The sequence below is a fragment of the Ascaphus truei genome, chromosome 22 (genome assembly GCF_040206685.1).
Source record: "Ascaphus truei isolate aAscTru1 chromosome 22, aAscTru1.hap1, whole genome shotgun sequence".
Lineage (NCBI taxonomy): Eukaryota > Metazoa > Chordata > Amphibia > Anura > Ascaphidae > Ascaphus > Ascaphus truei.
This window is the reverse complement of record NC_134504.1, coordinates 15345421-15361996: the sequence shown is the minus strand read 5'-3', so window position 1 is coordinate 15361996 and position 16576 is coordinate 15345421. Positions and strand designations below refer to the sequence as shown.

Here is a 16576-nt window from a genome sequence, read left to right as displayed (position 1 = left end):
TTCACCTTTCAGCCGAGGTGCAGCTCCACTCATCACCTTACGAACGGCAGGAGATGGAGCAGCTGAGGGAGCAGCTCATCCGGGCCTTCCGCGAGCAGATGGAGATCCGCAGGCAGCTGATGGAGCTGGAGAGCAACCACATGGATATACAAATGGAAACGTCTCGCCACTTCCTCATCGTGGCAGAGTAAGTGAGGGGGACAGATGAAGTAGCAATACCTCCACCTGGCACAGACCGATGCCTCCACCTGGCACAGAGTGAGATATGTAGGAGCGATGTCTCCACCTGGCACAGAGTGAGATATATATATCGGAGCGATGCCTCCACCTGGCGCAGAGTGAGATATTTCGGAGCGATGCCTCTACCTGGCACAGAGTGAGATATGTAGGAGCGATGCCTCCACCTGGCACAAAGTGAGATATGTAGGAGCGATGCCTCCACCTGGCACAGAGTGAGATATGTCGGAGCGATGCCTCTACCTGGCACAGAGTGAGATAATATATAGGAGTGATGCCTCCACCTGGCACAGAGTGATATATATATATATATATATAGGAGTGATGTCTCCACCTGGCACAGGGTGATATATATAGGAGCTATGCCTCCACCTGGCACAGAGTGAGAGATATATATATAGGAGGAATACCTCCACCTGGCAAAGAGTGAGATATATAGGAGCGATGCCTCCACCTGGCACAGTGAGATATATAGGAGCGATGCCTCCACTGGGCACAGAGTGAGATATATAGGAGCGATGCCACCACCTGACACAGTGACATATATAGGAGAAATGCCTCCAACTGACACGACGTGAGATATATAGAAGGATTGCCTCCACCTGATGAGGGGTGAGATAAATAGGAAGAATGCCTCCATGTGACACAGAGTGAGATATATATATATACGAGCAATTCCTCCACCTGGCACAGTGAGATATGTAGGAGAGATGTCTCCACCTGGCACAGAGTGAGATATATATCGGAGCGATGCCTCCACCTGGCACAAAGTGAGATATGTAGGAGCGATGCCTTAACCTGGCACAGAGTGAGATATGTAGGAGCGATGCCTCCACCTGGCACAGAGTGAGATATGTCGGAGCGATGCCTCTACCTGGCACAGAGTGAGATAATATATAGGAGTGATGCCTCCACCTGGCACAGAGTGATATATATATATATATATAGGAGTGATGTCTCCACCTGGCACAGGGTGATATATATAGGAGCGATGCCTCCACCTGGCACAGAGTGAGATATATATATATATATAGGAGGAATACCTCCACCTGGCAAAGAGTGAGATATATAGGAGCGATGCCTCCACCTGGCACAGTGTGAGATATATAGGAGCGATGCCTCCACTGGGCACAGAGTGAGATATATAGGAGCGATGCCACCACCTGACACAGTGACATATATAGGAGAAATGCCTCCAACTGACACGACGTGAGATATATAGAAGGATTGCCTCCACCTGATGAGGGGTGAGATAAATAGGAAGAATGCCTCCATGTGACACAGAGTGAGATATATATATATATATACGAGCAATTCCTCCACCTGGCACAGTGAGATATGTAGGACGATGCCTTCCCTTGATGGCATTAGATATCACTAGGACCGATGCCTCCTGCTGATATGAAGTGAGAGGCGCAGGAGCGATGGCCCCCTCTAAAATTGTAATTATTTATAAAATGTTGTATCAGGAAGTAAGAACAAACAGGAGGATCCAGGGAACTACAGGATTGTAGAAAAGAAATTTATTCTAGGCACACACAGCGTTTCGAGCTGTACAAAGTGACTGGCCAGTCACTTGAGAGAGAGCTTTGTACAGCTCGAAACGCTGTGTGTGCCTAGAATAAATTTATTTTCAACAATCCCGTAGTTCCCTGGATCCTCCTGTTTGTTCTTACATCTTGAAACTACACCAGACAGGTTTTTTCAGAGCACCGGTACCTCAAACTGCAAGTATATTGCTTTATTATACACTTTTAGGTGTGCTAGACATAACCCTCTTGTTTGATCTTACCAGGAAGTAATACATTGAGAGTTACCTCTCGTTTTCAGGTATGTCCTGGGCACAGAGTTATGATGACAGATACATGGTTACAAATACAGTTACATAAGTGAACAGGGTATCTATCTATATATTTCTGAAAGCGTCCTATGTGTCTTTGTCTGTATGTGTCTCCCTGTGTCCCTAGCGGCAATCACATTGGACCTTGGGCCAGGCCAATGAGATTGCTCCCTTGGCCCGCCCGCCCCCGCACACCTTTCATTGGCCTGAGGCGGAGTGACGGGCCAAAGGTCACACACACACACACACACACACACACACACACCCCCCCAAAAATAAGTACAACACTCCCCCCCCTCTCAACCCTGTGGACTTGCCCCCACCCCCAACTATCACTTCTCTGGCCCTCCTCAACGGCTGGCCGCCCTTGACCACCCTCTCACCCCTTCTCCCTTCCCGGCGCTGGCCTGCAACAACAGAGCCACCCCCTATCACCACTATGGCCCATTTGCTACGCCCTTACCCCACGCGGCACTTTCCGCCGCGGGTCCTCTAAAACAAACACGCTGCCGGCGGAGAGGGGTGGTTTCGGGGAGCAGAGGGGTCTGGCAGCCAGAAGGGGTCTAGCACTCAGGTTCCCCGCTTCGGGTCCGGCGGCCGCGCACGGTAGGCGGAGGTACAGCCACTGGTGTGCCACGTGGTGCTCCCGCAGGGGGAGCACAGGCACTTGCGTGCTCCGAGCGTTAGGCCCGCCCGGTCCCGAGGCGGGAAGTGGAGCGGCCAGCCATGCGGCACCCCCCCCCCCCCCAACAACACCCTCTATCAGCACACGTACCCCACATCGCCACCGCCAGACAGCAGAAACAGAACACTATCACCAACCCCCCTGCCACCACTCTGCGGGACCTCACAAACAGCCCGCTCACCCCCACCCCCACCCTCTCTCTCCCCCCCCTCCCCTCTCTTTCTCCCCCCCCTCCCCTCTCTTTCTCCCCCCCCCTCCCCTCTCTTTCCCCCCCCCTCCCCTCTCTTTCTCCCCCCCTCCACTCTCTTTCTCACCCCCCTCCCCTCTCTTTCTCTCCCCCCCCTCCCCTCTCTTTCTCCCCCCCTCCCCTCTCTTTCTCCTCCCCCCTCCCCTCCCTTTCTCCCCCCCCTCCCCTTCCTTTCTCCCCCCCGTCCCCTCTCTTCCCCCCCCTCCCCTCTCTTTCCTTCCCTCTCTTTCTCCCCCCCTCCCCTCTTTCTCCCCCCCTCCCCTCTCTTTCTCCCCCCCTCCCCTCTCTTTCTCCCCCCCTCCCCTCTCTTTCTCCCCCCCTCCCCTCTTTCTCCCCCCCTCCCCTCTCTTTTTGCCCCCCTTCTCCTCTCTTTCTCCCCCCCTCCCCTCTCTTTCTCCCCCCCCTCCCCTCTCTTTCTTCCCCCCCTCCCCTCTCTTTCTTCCCCCCCCTCCCCTCTCTTTCTTCCCCCACCTCCCCTCTCTTCCCCCCCTCCCCTCTCTTTACACCCCCTCCCCTCTCTTTACACCCCCCTCCCCTCTCTTCCCCCCACTCCCCTCTCTTTTCCCCCCACACACACCCACCTCTTTTACCCCCACACCAACCCACCTATTTTCCATCCCCCACACCACCCCACCTCTTTCCCACACCACCTCTTTCCCACACCACACCACACCACCCCACCTCTTCTCCCCCCCACACCACCCCACCCCACAATTTTTGAACAACAACTACATCATATCATTTCACGCATTTACATCCCGGGCAACGCCGGGTATATCAGCTAGTACATTATATACAATACATTGCATGCACAGTTACAGATAATATATATTATAGGCGTATGTAACCGTTGCAGACCAGATTAAATTGTGAGACAGCTTTAGTTATGAAAGAACTTAGACTGGTGGCGGCTGTGAGAGTCTCCTGTAGACTGTTCCAGTTTTGGGGTTCACGGTAAGAGAAGAAGTGGAGTATTCAAGGAGCGATGCTCCATCCTTAACGATTGCTGTCTTGAAATGCACGATGCTGATAGGACATGTACGGTGGGCAGCATGTGACCGGCGTACCATCTCCACTGACCTCGACCCATCATCATACTGTAACTATCACCCATGGGAAACACGTCCACTTCTTGTACATGTGACGTCTCTGTGTCGCGGTTTCAGCTGGGAGCAGGAGAAGACGCGCCGAGCGCGCAAGTGGAGGGAGGAGCGGAGGAAAGAGACGTACGGCAAAGACGACAGCGAGAAGGACTCGGACACGGGAGACGACCAGTCGGACGTCATGGAACCCCCCGAGGTGACCGCTGCCAGAGACAGCATTCATGCCCTGGTGGGAGAGCAGAGCAAGCTGCACAGGCAGAAGGTACCGGCGAGAACACGAGTGGGCGGCCACTTATTTAGGTTTTTTAAGGATATGGGGGTCTTCTAACTGTCACTGACTGCAAAGAGGTTACAGATGTATTAACTCGTATGGGGGCGTTGTGTCTCTCACCCTCCAGCTTCAGAGAATGACCTCTTCTAGCTCTCCTCTCTCTCTCTGGAATATGCTTCTCTCCCGTACTTTCTTGAAATTCTTTATGTTTCTATCATGTCCCCCTCTCCCTTCTCTCCTCTATGATGTACATATTAAGGAACTTTAGTCTTTTTATTTAGACTGTGAATCCTTTAAGTAGCGCTTATTTGCACAATCTTCAATTTATTTACATCCCTTCCGGAGATATGGTCTCAAGAACTGAACCCCGCTGCTAATACCTCTCTCTATACACCCTAACATCCTGCTGCTAATACCTCTCCCTATACACCCTAACATCCCGCTGCTAATACCTCTCCCTATACACCCTAGCATCCTGCTGCTAATACCTCTCCCTATACACCCTAACATCCTACTGCTAATACCTCTCCCTATACACCCTAACATCCTACTGCCAATACCTCTCCCTATACACCCTAACATCCCGCTGCTAATACCTCTCCCTATACATCCCGCTGCTAATACCTCTCCCTATACACCCCACATCCCGCTGCTAATACCTCTCCCTATACACCCTAACATCCCGCTGCTAATACCTTTCTCTATACACCCTAACATCCCGCTGCTAATACCTCTCCCTATACACCCTAACATCCTGCTGCTAATACCTCTCCCTATGCACCCTAACATCCCGCTGCTAATACCTCTCCCTATACACCCTAACATCCTGCTGCTAATACCTTTCTCTATACACCCTAACATCCCGCTGCTAATACCTCTCCCTATACACCCTAACATCCTGCTGCTAATACCTCTCCCTATGCACCCTAACATCCTGCTGCTAATACCTCTCCCTATACACCCTAACACCCTGCTGCTAATACCTTTCTCTATACACCCTAACATCCCGCTGCTAATACCTCTCCCTATACACCCTAACATCCCGCTGCTAATACCTCTCCCTATACACCCTAACACCCTGCTGCTAATACCTCTCCCTATACACCCTAACACCCGACTGCTAATACCTCTCCCTATACACCCTAATATCCCGCTGCCAATACCTCTCCCTATACCCTAACACCCCGCTGCTAATACCTCTCCCTATACACCCTAACATCCCGCTGCTAATACCTTTTTCTATACACCCTAACATCCGACTGCTAATACCTCTCCCTATACACCCTAACATCCCACTGCCAATACCTCTCCCTATACCCTAACACCCCGCTGCTAATACCTCTCCCTATACACCCTAACATCCCGCTGCTAATACCTTTTTCTATACACCCTAACATCCCGCTGCTAATACCTCTCCCAATACACCCTAACATCCTGCTGCTAATACCTCTCCCTATACACCCTAACATCCCGCTGCTAATACCTCTCCCTATACACCCTAACATCCTGCTGCTAATACCTCTCCTAATACCTCTCCTAATACACCCTAACATCACGCTGCTAATACCTCTCCCTATACACCCTAACACCCGCTACTAATACCTCTCCCTATACACCCTAACATCCCGCTGCTAATACCTCTCCCTATACATCCTAACACCCCGCTGCTAATACCACTCTCTATACACCCTAACATCCCGCTGCTAATACCTCTCCCTATACACCCTAACACCCCGCTGCTAATACCTCTCCCTATACACCCTAACACCCCGCTGCTAATACCTCTCCCTATACACCCTAACATCCCGCTGCTAATACCTCTCCCTATACACCCTAACATCCCGCTGCTAATACCTCTCCCTATACACCCTAACATCCCGCTGCTAATACCTCTCCCTATACACCCTAATATCCAGCTGCTAATACCTCTCCCTATACACCCTAACACCTTGCTGCTAATATCTCTCCCTATACATCCTAACATCCCGCTGCTAATACCTCTCCATATACACCCTAATATCCCGCTGCTAATACCTCTCCCTATACATCCTAACATCCTGCTGCTAATACCTCTCCCTATACACCCGAACACCCCGCTGCTAATACCTCTCCCTATACACCCTAATATCCCGCTGCTAATACCTCTCCCTATACATCCTAACATCCTGCTGCTAATACCTCTCCCTATACACCCTAACACCCCGCTGCTAATACCTCCCCCTATACACCCTAACATCCCGCTGCTAATACCTCTCCCTATACACCCTAACACCCTGCTGCCAATACCTCTACCTATACACCCTAACATCCCGCTGCTAATACCTCTCCCAATACACCCTAACACCCCGCTGCTAATACCTCTCCCTATACACCCTAACATCCCGCTGCTAATACCTCTCCCAATACACCCTAACATCCTGCTGCTAATACCTCCCCCTATACACCCTAACACCCCTCTGCTAATACCGCTCCCTATACACCTTACTGCTAATACCTCTCCCTATACACCCTAATATCCCGCTGCTAATACCTCTCCCTATACAGCACATTGCTCGCCTACTTATAAGTTGAGCTGAAATAATAACCCCCAGATCCTTTCCCTATATACTAGGTGACATTATAGCGCCATTAATCCTTTTTTCTGCCTTTGGATTGTTGTGGGAAAATGGTAGGTAGAGCGATGCTCAGATACCGTGTGTGCACACAAACATCTTTGTAATTAAGAACGTTAGTCCAGAAAAAGGAACACTGTATTTAGTCCTTAGGCTCATACAGTATATATAGCTTCATCCTATGCGGGGAGGAAAAAATACAGACCTAGCGGTCAGTCTGCATGACTACCGCAAATATGGTCAGTATTGCACATCCCACCTTGATAGCATAAACATCCCCATGGATATAGCAGGTAATAAGATTTTTTTGTAAAAACATTAAATATGTATCATCTGCTCATTATCATTGACCGTTATCACTCTGTTCGTGTAATTACCATTTATGAATATGATCGGATTTCTTATAATGTATGTCTATATCAAGTTTAATATTATACTCTACGCCTGTTGCAATCTATAATATATTTCTGCATTCATCCTTGGCATATAGAAGTTATACTTGGTTATAAACAACTATATTGAATTATTGATATATTATTATCTAATTATCTAAACTATCTTAATATATATTTGTTAATATCACTTTGTGGATCTTATTATTGGGTCTATTACCTTGTATCTTGTTTCTATAGTGTTGAAACATTTTCATATGACAACCACGGTCATTAGACTTATACCATTATTCATATGGTGTACATTGATTCATTAGTTCTTCTTAGTAATGAATGGATGTATATTTATTTTGTTATGGATGACTGTGACTGTGATTGTCAATATGTGTCTTTCTTACCACATGTTCTTTATTTATCAATAGGTTAATATTTATTTTTCTTTAATATTATTTTTCTTTCATTTTCTTCACTTATTATATGTTGTTTTCTTCCTTTTTCCCTTTGTTTCACGTTTTTATTCTAGGTATATACAGTCATTACGAGTAGATTGTCTTTTTGTTAATTGTTGTTTAAATAAAGTTGTTGTTGTTTTTAAATATTTCGGCCATCAGTTGTGCACTGGCGGCGCGGGCATGCGCTCTGGTGTGAATCCGGGTCCTCACTTGCCCTTCTACCGGTTCGGGGGCGGGACGTGTCGTCGGGACTATGCGGCGCGCCACTGGTGCGCATGTGCGACATGCGTTCCAGTGTGGTTGCGGTCGCACACTTCTGGTGTCACTCCTTGCTCGGGGGGGATTGGTGGGGCATGGTGTTACGTCCTGACTCAGTGACGCGGCATCAGTGCGCGTGCGCAGAGCGTCATTGCACACTTTTGGCGCGAATTATGGGCTATATTTGACAGTAGCTACGTGTCTCATCATACACCTTGATAAAGTCCTGCGGGACGAAACGCGTTGGTGCGGCTGTTATTTACACCCATGTGTGAGTCCATATAAATAAATAACCCTCGATTTTATTTTGGAGTTTGCCCTATATTTTTTCAAACAATTATCCAGTTGCAGTGCATCCTTTGCTTCCCTCCATTTCTTTGGATTTTTGTGACACAAGTGCATTATTTGACACTTTTTGCCATTATCGGTACGCAATGCATGCTGGTACGTGAGGTTCTCTCCCTTCCACGGCATTTTGGTCCCTGAAGTCAGAGGCTCGGCTAGGATAACATTTCCTGGCGGTAGATTTCAGAGCAGTGGACAATGTTCTTATCGGAGCAGCTGGCACTGAGGAGTTGGGTTACCATAGGCCATAAGAAGGCTGGATGGAATTGCCTGATGGTAACCCAACTCCTGATGCCTTATTGATTGGATAGAGCTGGGAAAACAAGAAGGGATGTTAAGAGGGATTCATCAATGAAGGATATATATTTTGGTCACATAAATCTAACTGACATGTTCATAATTAAGGTATTAGGCCAAGGGTGGCCAATTTCAGTCCTCAAGGCCAGCACAGGTGGCCCAATCAGTCCCTGCTTCAGCACAGGTGTCAGTCTTTGACTGAGCCTCTGATTGAGACACCTGTGCTGAAGCTGGGATATCCTGAAAACCTGACTTGTTGGTGGCCCTTGAGGACTGGAGTTGGCCACCCCTGTATTAGGCTATTACTCCCTGTTGTGCCCTCTCTCACCTTCCCATTGCTGGGGCCCACTGTCCTGCAGCTGGAGCTGGAGAAGAGGTTTAAGGACATCCGTCACCAGGCCCGGAGGTTGGAGGAGGTGCTTCCCAGGCGCATCAGCTCGGAGGAGCAGCGGGAGGTGCTGGGCCTCCTGTGCAAAGTGCACGAGCTGGAGATCGAGAACACGGAGATGCAGTCCCACGCCCTGCTCAAGGACAACATGATCCGCCAGAAGAACTATGTGGTGCAGAGGTTCGAGCATCACCGCAGCCTATGCAACGAGATCATCCAGCAGCAGAGGCGGATCATCAATGGTTCGAAAACCAGGGGAGGAGGGATGGAGTCTAGGGGCACAGGCAGGGGGAGGTGGGATGGAGTCTAGGGGCACAGGCAGGGGGAGGTGGGATGGAGTCTAGGGGCCCAGGCAGGGGGAGGTGGGATGGAGTCTAGGGGCCCAGGCAGGGGGAGGTGGGATGGAGTCTAGGGGCACAGGCAGGGGGAGGTGGGATGGAGTCTAGGGGCCCAGGCAGGGGGAGGTGGGATGGAGTCTAGGGGCACAGGCAGGGGGTGGTGGGATGGAGTTTAGGGGCAGGGGGAGGTGGGATGGAGTCTAGGGGCACAGGCAGGGGGAGGTGGGATGGAGTCTAGGGGCCCAGGCAGGGGGAGGTGGGATGGAGTCTAGGGGCCCAGGCAGGGGGAGGTGGGATGGAGTCTAGGGGCACAGGCAGGGGGTGGTGGGATGGAGTTTAGGGGCAGGGGGAGGTGGGATGGAGTCTAGGGGCACAGGCAGGGGGAGATGGGATGGAGTCTAGGGGCACAGGCAGGGGGAGGTGGGATGGAGTCTAGGGGCACAGGCAGGGGGAGGTGGGAAGGAGAAGGGGGCTAAGGGTTGATTACAGAGGCTGGGGGTGAGGTTGAAGATGGAAGCAGGGAGATGGTTGAGGGATGAGGCTGGGTGTAGGTTAAGGTTGAAGGGTGGCTGCAGAGGGGGCTGGGCATAAGGTTGAGAAAGGAGATGAGGGTGAGGTTGTGTTAAGAGGAAGTTTGAGGTAGGAGACTGGAGGGAGGTCGAAGGTGGAGGCTGTGGGTGAGATTAAGGTTGAGATGGGAGGCTGAAGGGAGGTTGAGGGAGGAGGATATAGTCTGGTACAGAACAGCATAGTGTATGGCTCCTTACAAATAAGATGCTGTTGAAGCAGGAGGCTAAAGGGAGTTTTAGGGGTGAGGTTAAGGTTGTTGTAGGAGGTTGTAGGGAGGTTTAAGGTGGAGACGGGGTGAGGTTGTGATAGGAGGGAGTTTAAGGTAGAAGGATGGAGGTTGAAGGTGAAGGCTAGGAGTGAGGTTACGGTTGAGTCGGGAGTCTAGAGGTGGGAGGCTGGAGGGAGTTTGAGTGGTGAGGTTAAAGTAGGAGGTAGTTTGAGGTAGGAAGGCTGGGAGTGAGGTAAGAGGCTGGGAAGAGGGAGGAGGGAGGATGTTCCTATAGGAGGAGGATGTAGTCTGGTAGCATATTGTATGGCTCCCCACAGATGAGCTGCTGTCCTCTCATAGGTTCCTACCCACCGGAATTATTAATGAGTATCCTAATGCTACCTTGCAGATCACAACCTGACTATCCCTCACCGCCTGGAGGACCTGTACGAGCTCTACCTCCGGGAGTTGGAAGAGGGCAGCCTGGACCGCATCAGCATTATCGACAAGGTTGCAGTCAGGGCCCTGAAGGTATGTCCGTTGCGGACCAGAATTCAGCATTCCCAGCTCAGGAACACCTGGAGAACTCTGCCAGATGAGCAGAAACATAACAGAATAAACCCGATATTTGTTAGCAACTGCAGACATCTTATATAGCAGGGGAAGAAAAACATCGTCTATGAATCCATGACGCCAAATGCCAGATTTACTACAACATGCTGAGTACCTTAACTCAAATAAATGAGCCTTGAGGAGTCTTACGGCTTAGCACCACTCTACAGATGTAGCCCTAAACCTACAAGTCTTAAACCTCGTGTCCCTCTTCCTATAACATGTGAGGAAGCTCAGCTTCTTCAGCATAACTGTACAGATTTGGGGGCTGTAGTTGTGGCATTATAGACCTAAGAAGCTCTTGTTTAGATTAACCTATTTGTTGCTTTGCTGGCATCTCTGGCAGCGAAGTTCCTTGATCCTCAGAATCTGTTTCCATCTGCAGGACAGTCACAGCTCCCTGCCGAAAATTCCACAGCTCACGGCGGGAGAGAACTCACAGGAACCGGACTCCGACCAGGAGAGTGTGAAAACGCTTGGATCGGACAAAGGGCATCTATTCCACCGGGATTCCTACAGGAACATCCTCCCACGCCTCATATGCGAGACAGAGAGGTAAGGGAGTTTGGGACAGCTGTGTATAACTGGGGATCCCATGATGTGAGCCAAAAGAGGGACATTTAGCAGAAGGACCCCATGAAGGTGAAAAGGAACACATCATTCCTTGTAGAGGTGGATCTCATGAAGGTCAATGGGCCCACATCAATCCTTGTAGAGGTGGATCCCATTAAGGTCAATGGGCCCACATCAATCCTTGTAGAGGTGGATCCCATTAAGGTCAATGGGCCCACATCAATCCTTGTAGAGGTGGATCCCATTAAGGTCAATGGGCCCACATCAATCCTTGTAGAGGTGGATCCCATTAAGGTCAATGGGCCCACATCATTCCTTGTAGAGGTGGATCCCAGTCTATGGGTACAAAAATACTTAGCAGCTTTGCAATGCATTTCTGCCCCCTCTGGTACTGAAGGGGTTAATGGGATTAATGGGCAGTCCTGATACACTCTGTCTGTCCCCCCCCACCAGCGAGACAAACAAAGTGTTTAAAACCAGTCCCCGCGCCCGGCACCTGAAGAATTCCCTAGTGGTGACTCCGCCCCCAATCCACGTCAACGGAATGGTCCGACTGGAGGTAGGTGGTGGTGGGGGGGGGGGTGTGATGGGATGGCAGTTTGATGGCAGTGGTGGGGGGGGTGAGATTGCACCAGAGTAACAGGACCCATCACTTAATGCCACCGTGACGTGAAAGGTAGCAGCCATAGGCACAACCGTAGGCACAGCCGTAGAAAACACTTCCATGCCGGCAAATATACACCGCCGGGCAACACGGGAATATTTATAGATTGGTACGCACCAAAAAAGTGCAAAAAATGGTGCAAATAAGAAAGCAATGAGATTTCATGCTTGGGTTGTTTACCTTGCTCACGGCTCGGTTTGCTCCTTCCTTATTTACTATGACCGACGACCGCAACGTCATCCAGACTTTGTCTGATGTTGTTCTGTTGCCTGGGACAACGTTTGTCTCTCCAGGCACCGTCTAATAGGCCGACTACTTTGGCTCCTCCTATACCACCGGGTATATTTTGATGGTTACGCCAATATCTAAGACTCCTCTCACTGAAGAAGTGCGAAACGCGCGTCGGGGCCTGGTGACGTCACGCATGTGACGACCACGAGCGCGATGGTGTTTGGAGGCAGATAGACCTTGGGAGACGCGAGGGCATATGGTTCTATTTGGGCTTTATTTTGCCTGCTTATGCCGACGCACTGATACATTGTAATGGGGTATTTATATTGTGGCTTTTCTATTGATTGAGGCACCACCGTGCACACGTTTGTGTTAGGGTTTGGCATTTGCATGCTTCATATATTTATCATTCCTATTGCCTTTATTAGCCCGTAACATATGTTCCTCTCTGTATACAGTATCTGTATGGATTATATATTAATATGATCTAGATCATCTAGGGGCATATATACATATCGATGTTCACCTAATTAAGGTTTTTGATTCACTAGCCCCGGTCTCATCTCCTGACACCTTGTTTTCTCGGCTCTGGGGATTTTTAATCCAATTGTAGTGTCACTACGTTTAATATGCTCATATATTTTGGCGTTATAATTTGACAATGATTAAAGTGTATTATTTTATTTCACTCTATTGGTTAGAACGCTTTTGCTACTATTTGGCACACGGACTAGTGAGTGTAATCAGCCACCTCTTGGGGATATTACACCTTATATTCCCCTTTAGTTTTTGACCGTGAGTGCATGAAATAGGGACGTTTGTGGCCACCTGGTCACTATCTGTGTTCAGTAACTGCTGTTACTTCCCTTTTGCACCGGGTCATTTTTATTCTTGTTTGTAATTGGTGTGAGCGGTGTGGCTGCATATAAATAACACAGATTCCCTCAGTAACTTCTAAGCCGCCTTGGTGTCGTTATCCACACGTTTTGCTTCCGTTTGCTGTATCCATCTCCCCAAGAAGCAGCTTTATAGTGAGGGAGAAGTGTGTGAGTCTGCTCCGCCTGTTATAATGTTCTCGTTATTGGACTATCTGTTGCTGTGATTGCTGTGCCCCACAATAATTATCTGCCCATCTCACAGTACCATCCTCGGGACAGCTTGGTGAGTGTAAGCGGGCACTTAAACTCTTCCCCTGACAGCAGCGACAACCAGATCCCTCTAACACGCAAAGGTGAGAGACTTCCTCTCTATCTATCTATCTATCTATCTATCTATCTATCTATCTATCTATCTATCTGTGTATGTATGTATCTATCTGTCTATTTATCTACCTGTATCTGTGTATCTACCTGGCTATTTATCTATCTGTCTGTATATCTATCCGTCTGTATATCTATCTGTCTGTATATCTATCCGTCTGTCTGGCTATTTATCTATCTATCCTTCTATCTGTCTAATTGTCTGTCTGCCTGTCTATCTATTTATAATAATATTATCTATCTATCTATCTATCTATCTATCTATCTATCTATCTATCTATCTATCTATCTATCTATCTATCTATCTATCTATCTATCTATCATCTGTGTATTTATCTGTCTATCTGTCTGTCTGTGTATCTATCTGTCTGTGTGTATCTATCCATCTATATGTGTAGATCTATATATATATATATAAAATCTGTGTGTCTGTCTGTCTGTCTTTGACGGTCTGTCTGTGTATATATCTGTTTATCTATATGTGTGTGTCTGTCTGTCTGTCTGTATAAATATATATATATATATGTGTGTATGTTTATGTTTATCTGTGTATCCATATACCTATCTCAATGTGTTACAGTATAGCACATACACAGAGCTGCCCCTGCTCCTGTGCGCTTCCCCATCTATACTACATGTATACTCCCCACTTGTTGGGTTACTTACTCCTGATGTTGAACTCTTAGGCCTTGGCCATGTTTGGCGCTTGCTGGCGGAAGCGTGCTGACGCGCACTCCCGCTCAGCACTGAGCCCCTACAGCCGCAATTAGAGCGGCTTTAGTAGGGGCTCACCTGCGCTTCCGCGCGCTTGCGGAAGCGCAGGTCTTAGGGGAATTTAAAATTCCCCCGCTTGCCGGCGCGACAGGCCGGTCACGTGAGCGGCAAACCAACTCTGTGACGTCACTGGCCCGTGACGTGCCCGCCCCCGGCCCGTGACGTGCCCGCCCCCTGATGGCCCGCTGACAGCGCGTGCGGTAAGCAACCACAAGGCCAGGGAAAGCACCTGCTTTTCCTGCGCCTCAGCACGCCTCAGCACGCCTCAGCACGCCAGCAGGGAGCATGGCCGAGGCCTTAGGCACAGAAGAGGATAATTTTTTTTTTTGGTAATATAGATTTTATTAAGATTTTAACAGGTTTAGAGACAACAGAAAGGGAACCAAACAAAGGGGGTATAATGTTTAAAATAAGAACCATGAATCATAACATTTAGACATGCACTATAATTCAGTCTTGCTAATGCAAAGCAACAAAAAGTATACGTAATGGCAGAAGTGGGCGCTTGTTTTAGGTTTTTTTTAAACTAGGAATCTTAAGGATAATATATTTTAAATTGACACAGAGTAAAGAAAACTTACAGGCACAAATGTATAACTCCTCCCCTAACTGCTCCTGTAACTGCTCCTGTAACTCCTCCCCTAACTGCTCCTATAACTCCTCCCCTAACTGCTCCTGTAACTCCTCCCCTAACAGCTCCTATAACTCCACCCCTAACTGCTCCTATAGCCCCTCCCCCAACTGCTCCTGTAACTCCTCCCCTAACTGCTCCTGTAACTCCTCCCCTAACTGCTCATATAACTCCTCCCCTAACTGCTCCTATAACTCCTCCCCTAACTGCTCCTATAACTCCTCCCCTAACTGCTCCTATAACTTCTCCCCTAACTGCTCCTATAACTCCTCCCCTAACTGCTCCTATAACCCCTCCCCTAACTGCTCCTATAACTCCACCCCTAACTGCTCCTATAACCCCTCCCCTAACTGCTATAACTCCACCCCTAACTGCTCCTATAACCCCTCCCCTAACTGCTCCTATAACTCCACCCCTAACTGCTCCTATAACCCCTCCCCTAACTGCTCCTATAACTCAACCCCTAACTGCTCCTATAACCCCTCCCCTAACTGCTCCTATAACTCCTCCCCTAACTGCTCCTATAACCCCTCCCCTAACTGCTCCTATAACTCCTCCCCTAACTGCTCCTATAACTCAACCCCTAACTGCTCCTATAACCCCTCCCCTAACTGCTCCTATAACTCCTCCCCTAACTGCTCCTATAACCACTTCCCAAACCTCTTCATCCAAAGTACCTTTGTGCATTGACTCAAAACGATGACACACAGAATGAATCCTCTTAAAATAAACCTCATGTCACAATGTTGGCACGGGCGCTTTTCCCATAAGGCCGAGCAGTCTATAGCCTAGAGTGGCAATTTTGGGGGGAGGAAATGTGTGTGAGAGTCTTACCTTTTCCGGAGTGGGCCCCCTCCCTAAGCATCGCGTCGCCATGGCGACATGACATCACTACACTAGGGAGGAGGGCCGCCCCCCGAATGGCAAAAACGTAAGCCCGCCGCTGATTGTCCGTTTCCCCCCATTTTGGATCTGGTTTAGATTATAATTTATAATACACCGGGCACAGCACCACTACTCTTTCTGAGTGACATCACAGCACAAAGAAGCTGTGCATTCTCAGCCCCATTTTGCAGCCCCGCACTGGGAGAGTGTAACCAGATTGGGGGTTGGGTCGTTGCAGAGAAGAAGGAGATTCTGACCAGCATCAAGAGCATCGCGGTGAAGGCCGCCCGACGCCGATCCCGGGCCTTGGAGAGCGACCGCCTGCAGCTGCTGGAGCCCACGAAAGAGAGGAGTAACCTGTCCGTGCACTCGCTGAGCGAGAACGAGGACGCCCCATTCCGAGACCAGCGGCTACCGGGCTCCCCCCTCCAGCACGCTGTCAGCGAGGACAACCTGTCCAGCAGCACGGGGGACATGGGAACTGCCCCCGGGCGGGGCAACCACCGCCGGGACTCCCCCAGCGGGTGGCTGCGTGCGCAGAAGAAGGGGGCGCAGAAGTTGGAGAAGAGGGAGGAGTCTCTGGAGGTAAAACGCAGGAAGAAACGGTCCCGGTCGTTCGAGGTCACGGGTCAAGGGGTGAGTGATACAAAGTGTCCGGTTTTTGGTAGGGTTGCACGGCAGCAGGTCCTCAGGCGTCCACACAC

General features: G+C 49.6%; 1 protein-coding gene across 2 annotated transcripts in view; it reads left to right on the top strand.

Annotated features, from left to right (window-relative positions):
- The window catches only part of KIF19 (kinesin family member 19), a 75096-nt gene that overhangs the window by 52035 nt on the left and 6485 nt on the right, over nucleotides 1-16576 (top strand). For both annotated transcript variants that reach the window (XR_012789879.1, XM_075580076.1), the window contains exons 11-18: nucleotides 13-187; nucleotides 4176-4374; nucleotides 9099-9369; nucleotides 10653-10774; nucleotides 11241-11410; nucleotides 11882-11987; nucleotides 13464-13554; nucleotides 16111-16508. Coding sequence is in view for 1 of the 2 variants with exons in the window: in XM_075580076.1 (XP_075436191.1) it covers nucleotides 13-187; nucleotides 4176-4374; nucleotides 9099-9369; nucleotides 10653-10774; nucleotides 11241-11410; nucleotides 11882-11987; nucleotides 13464-13554; nucleotides 16111-16508 (1532 nt within the window). In the remaining variant the exon portion in view is untranslated. The remainder of the gene's footprint in view (nucleotides 1-12; nucleotides 188-4175; nucleotides 4375-9098; nucleotides 9370-10652; nucleotides 10775-11240; nucleotides 11411-11881; nucleotides 11988-13463; nucleotides 13555-16110; nucleotides 16509-16576) is intronic.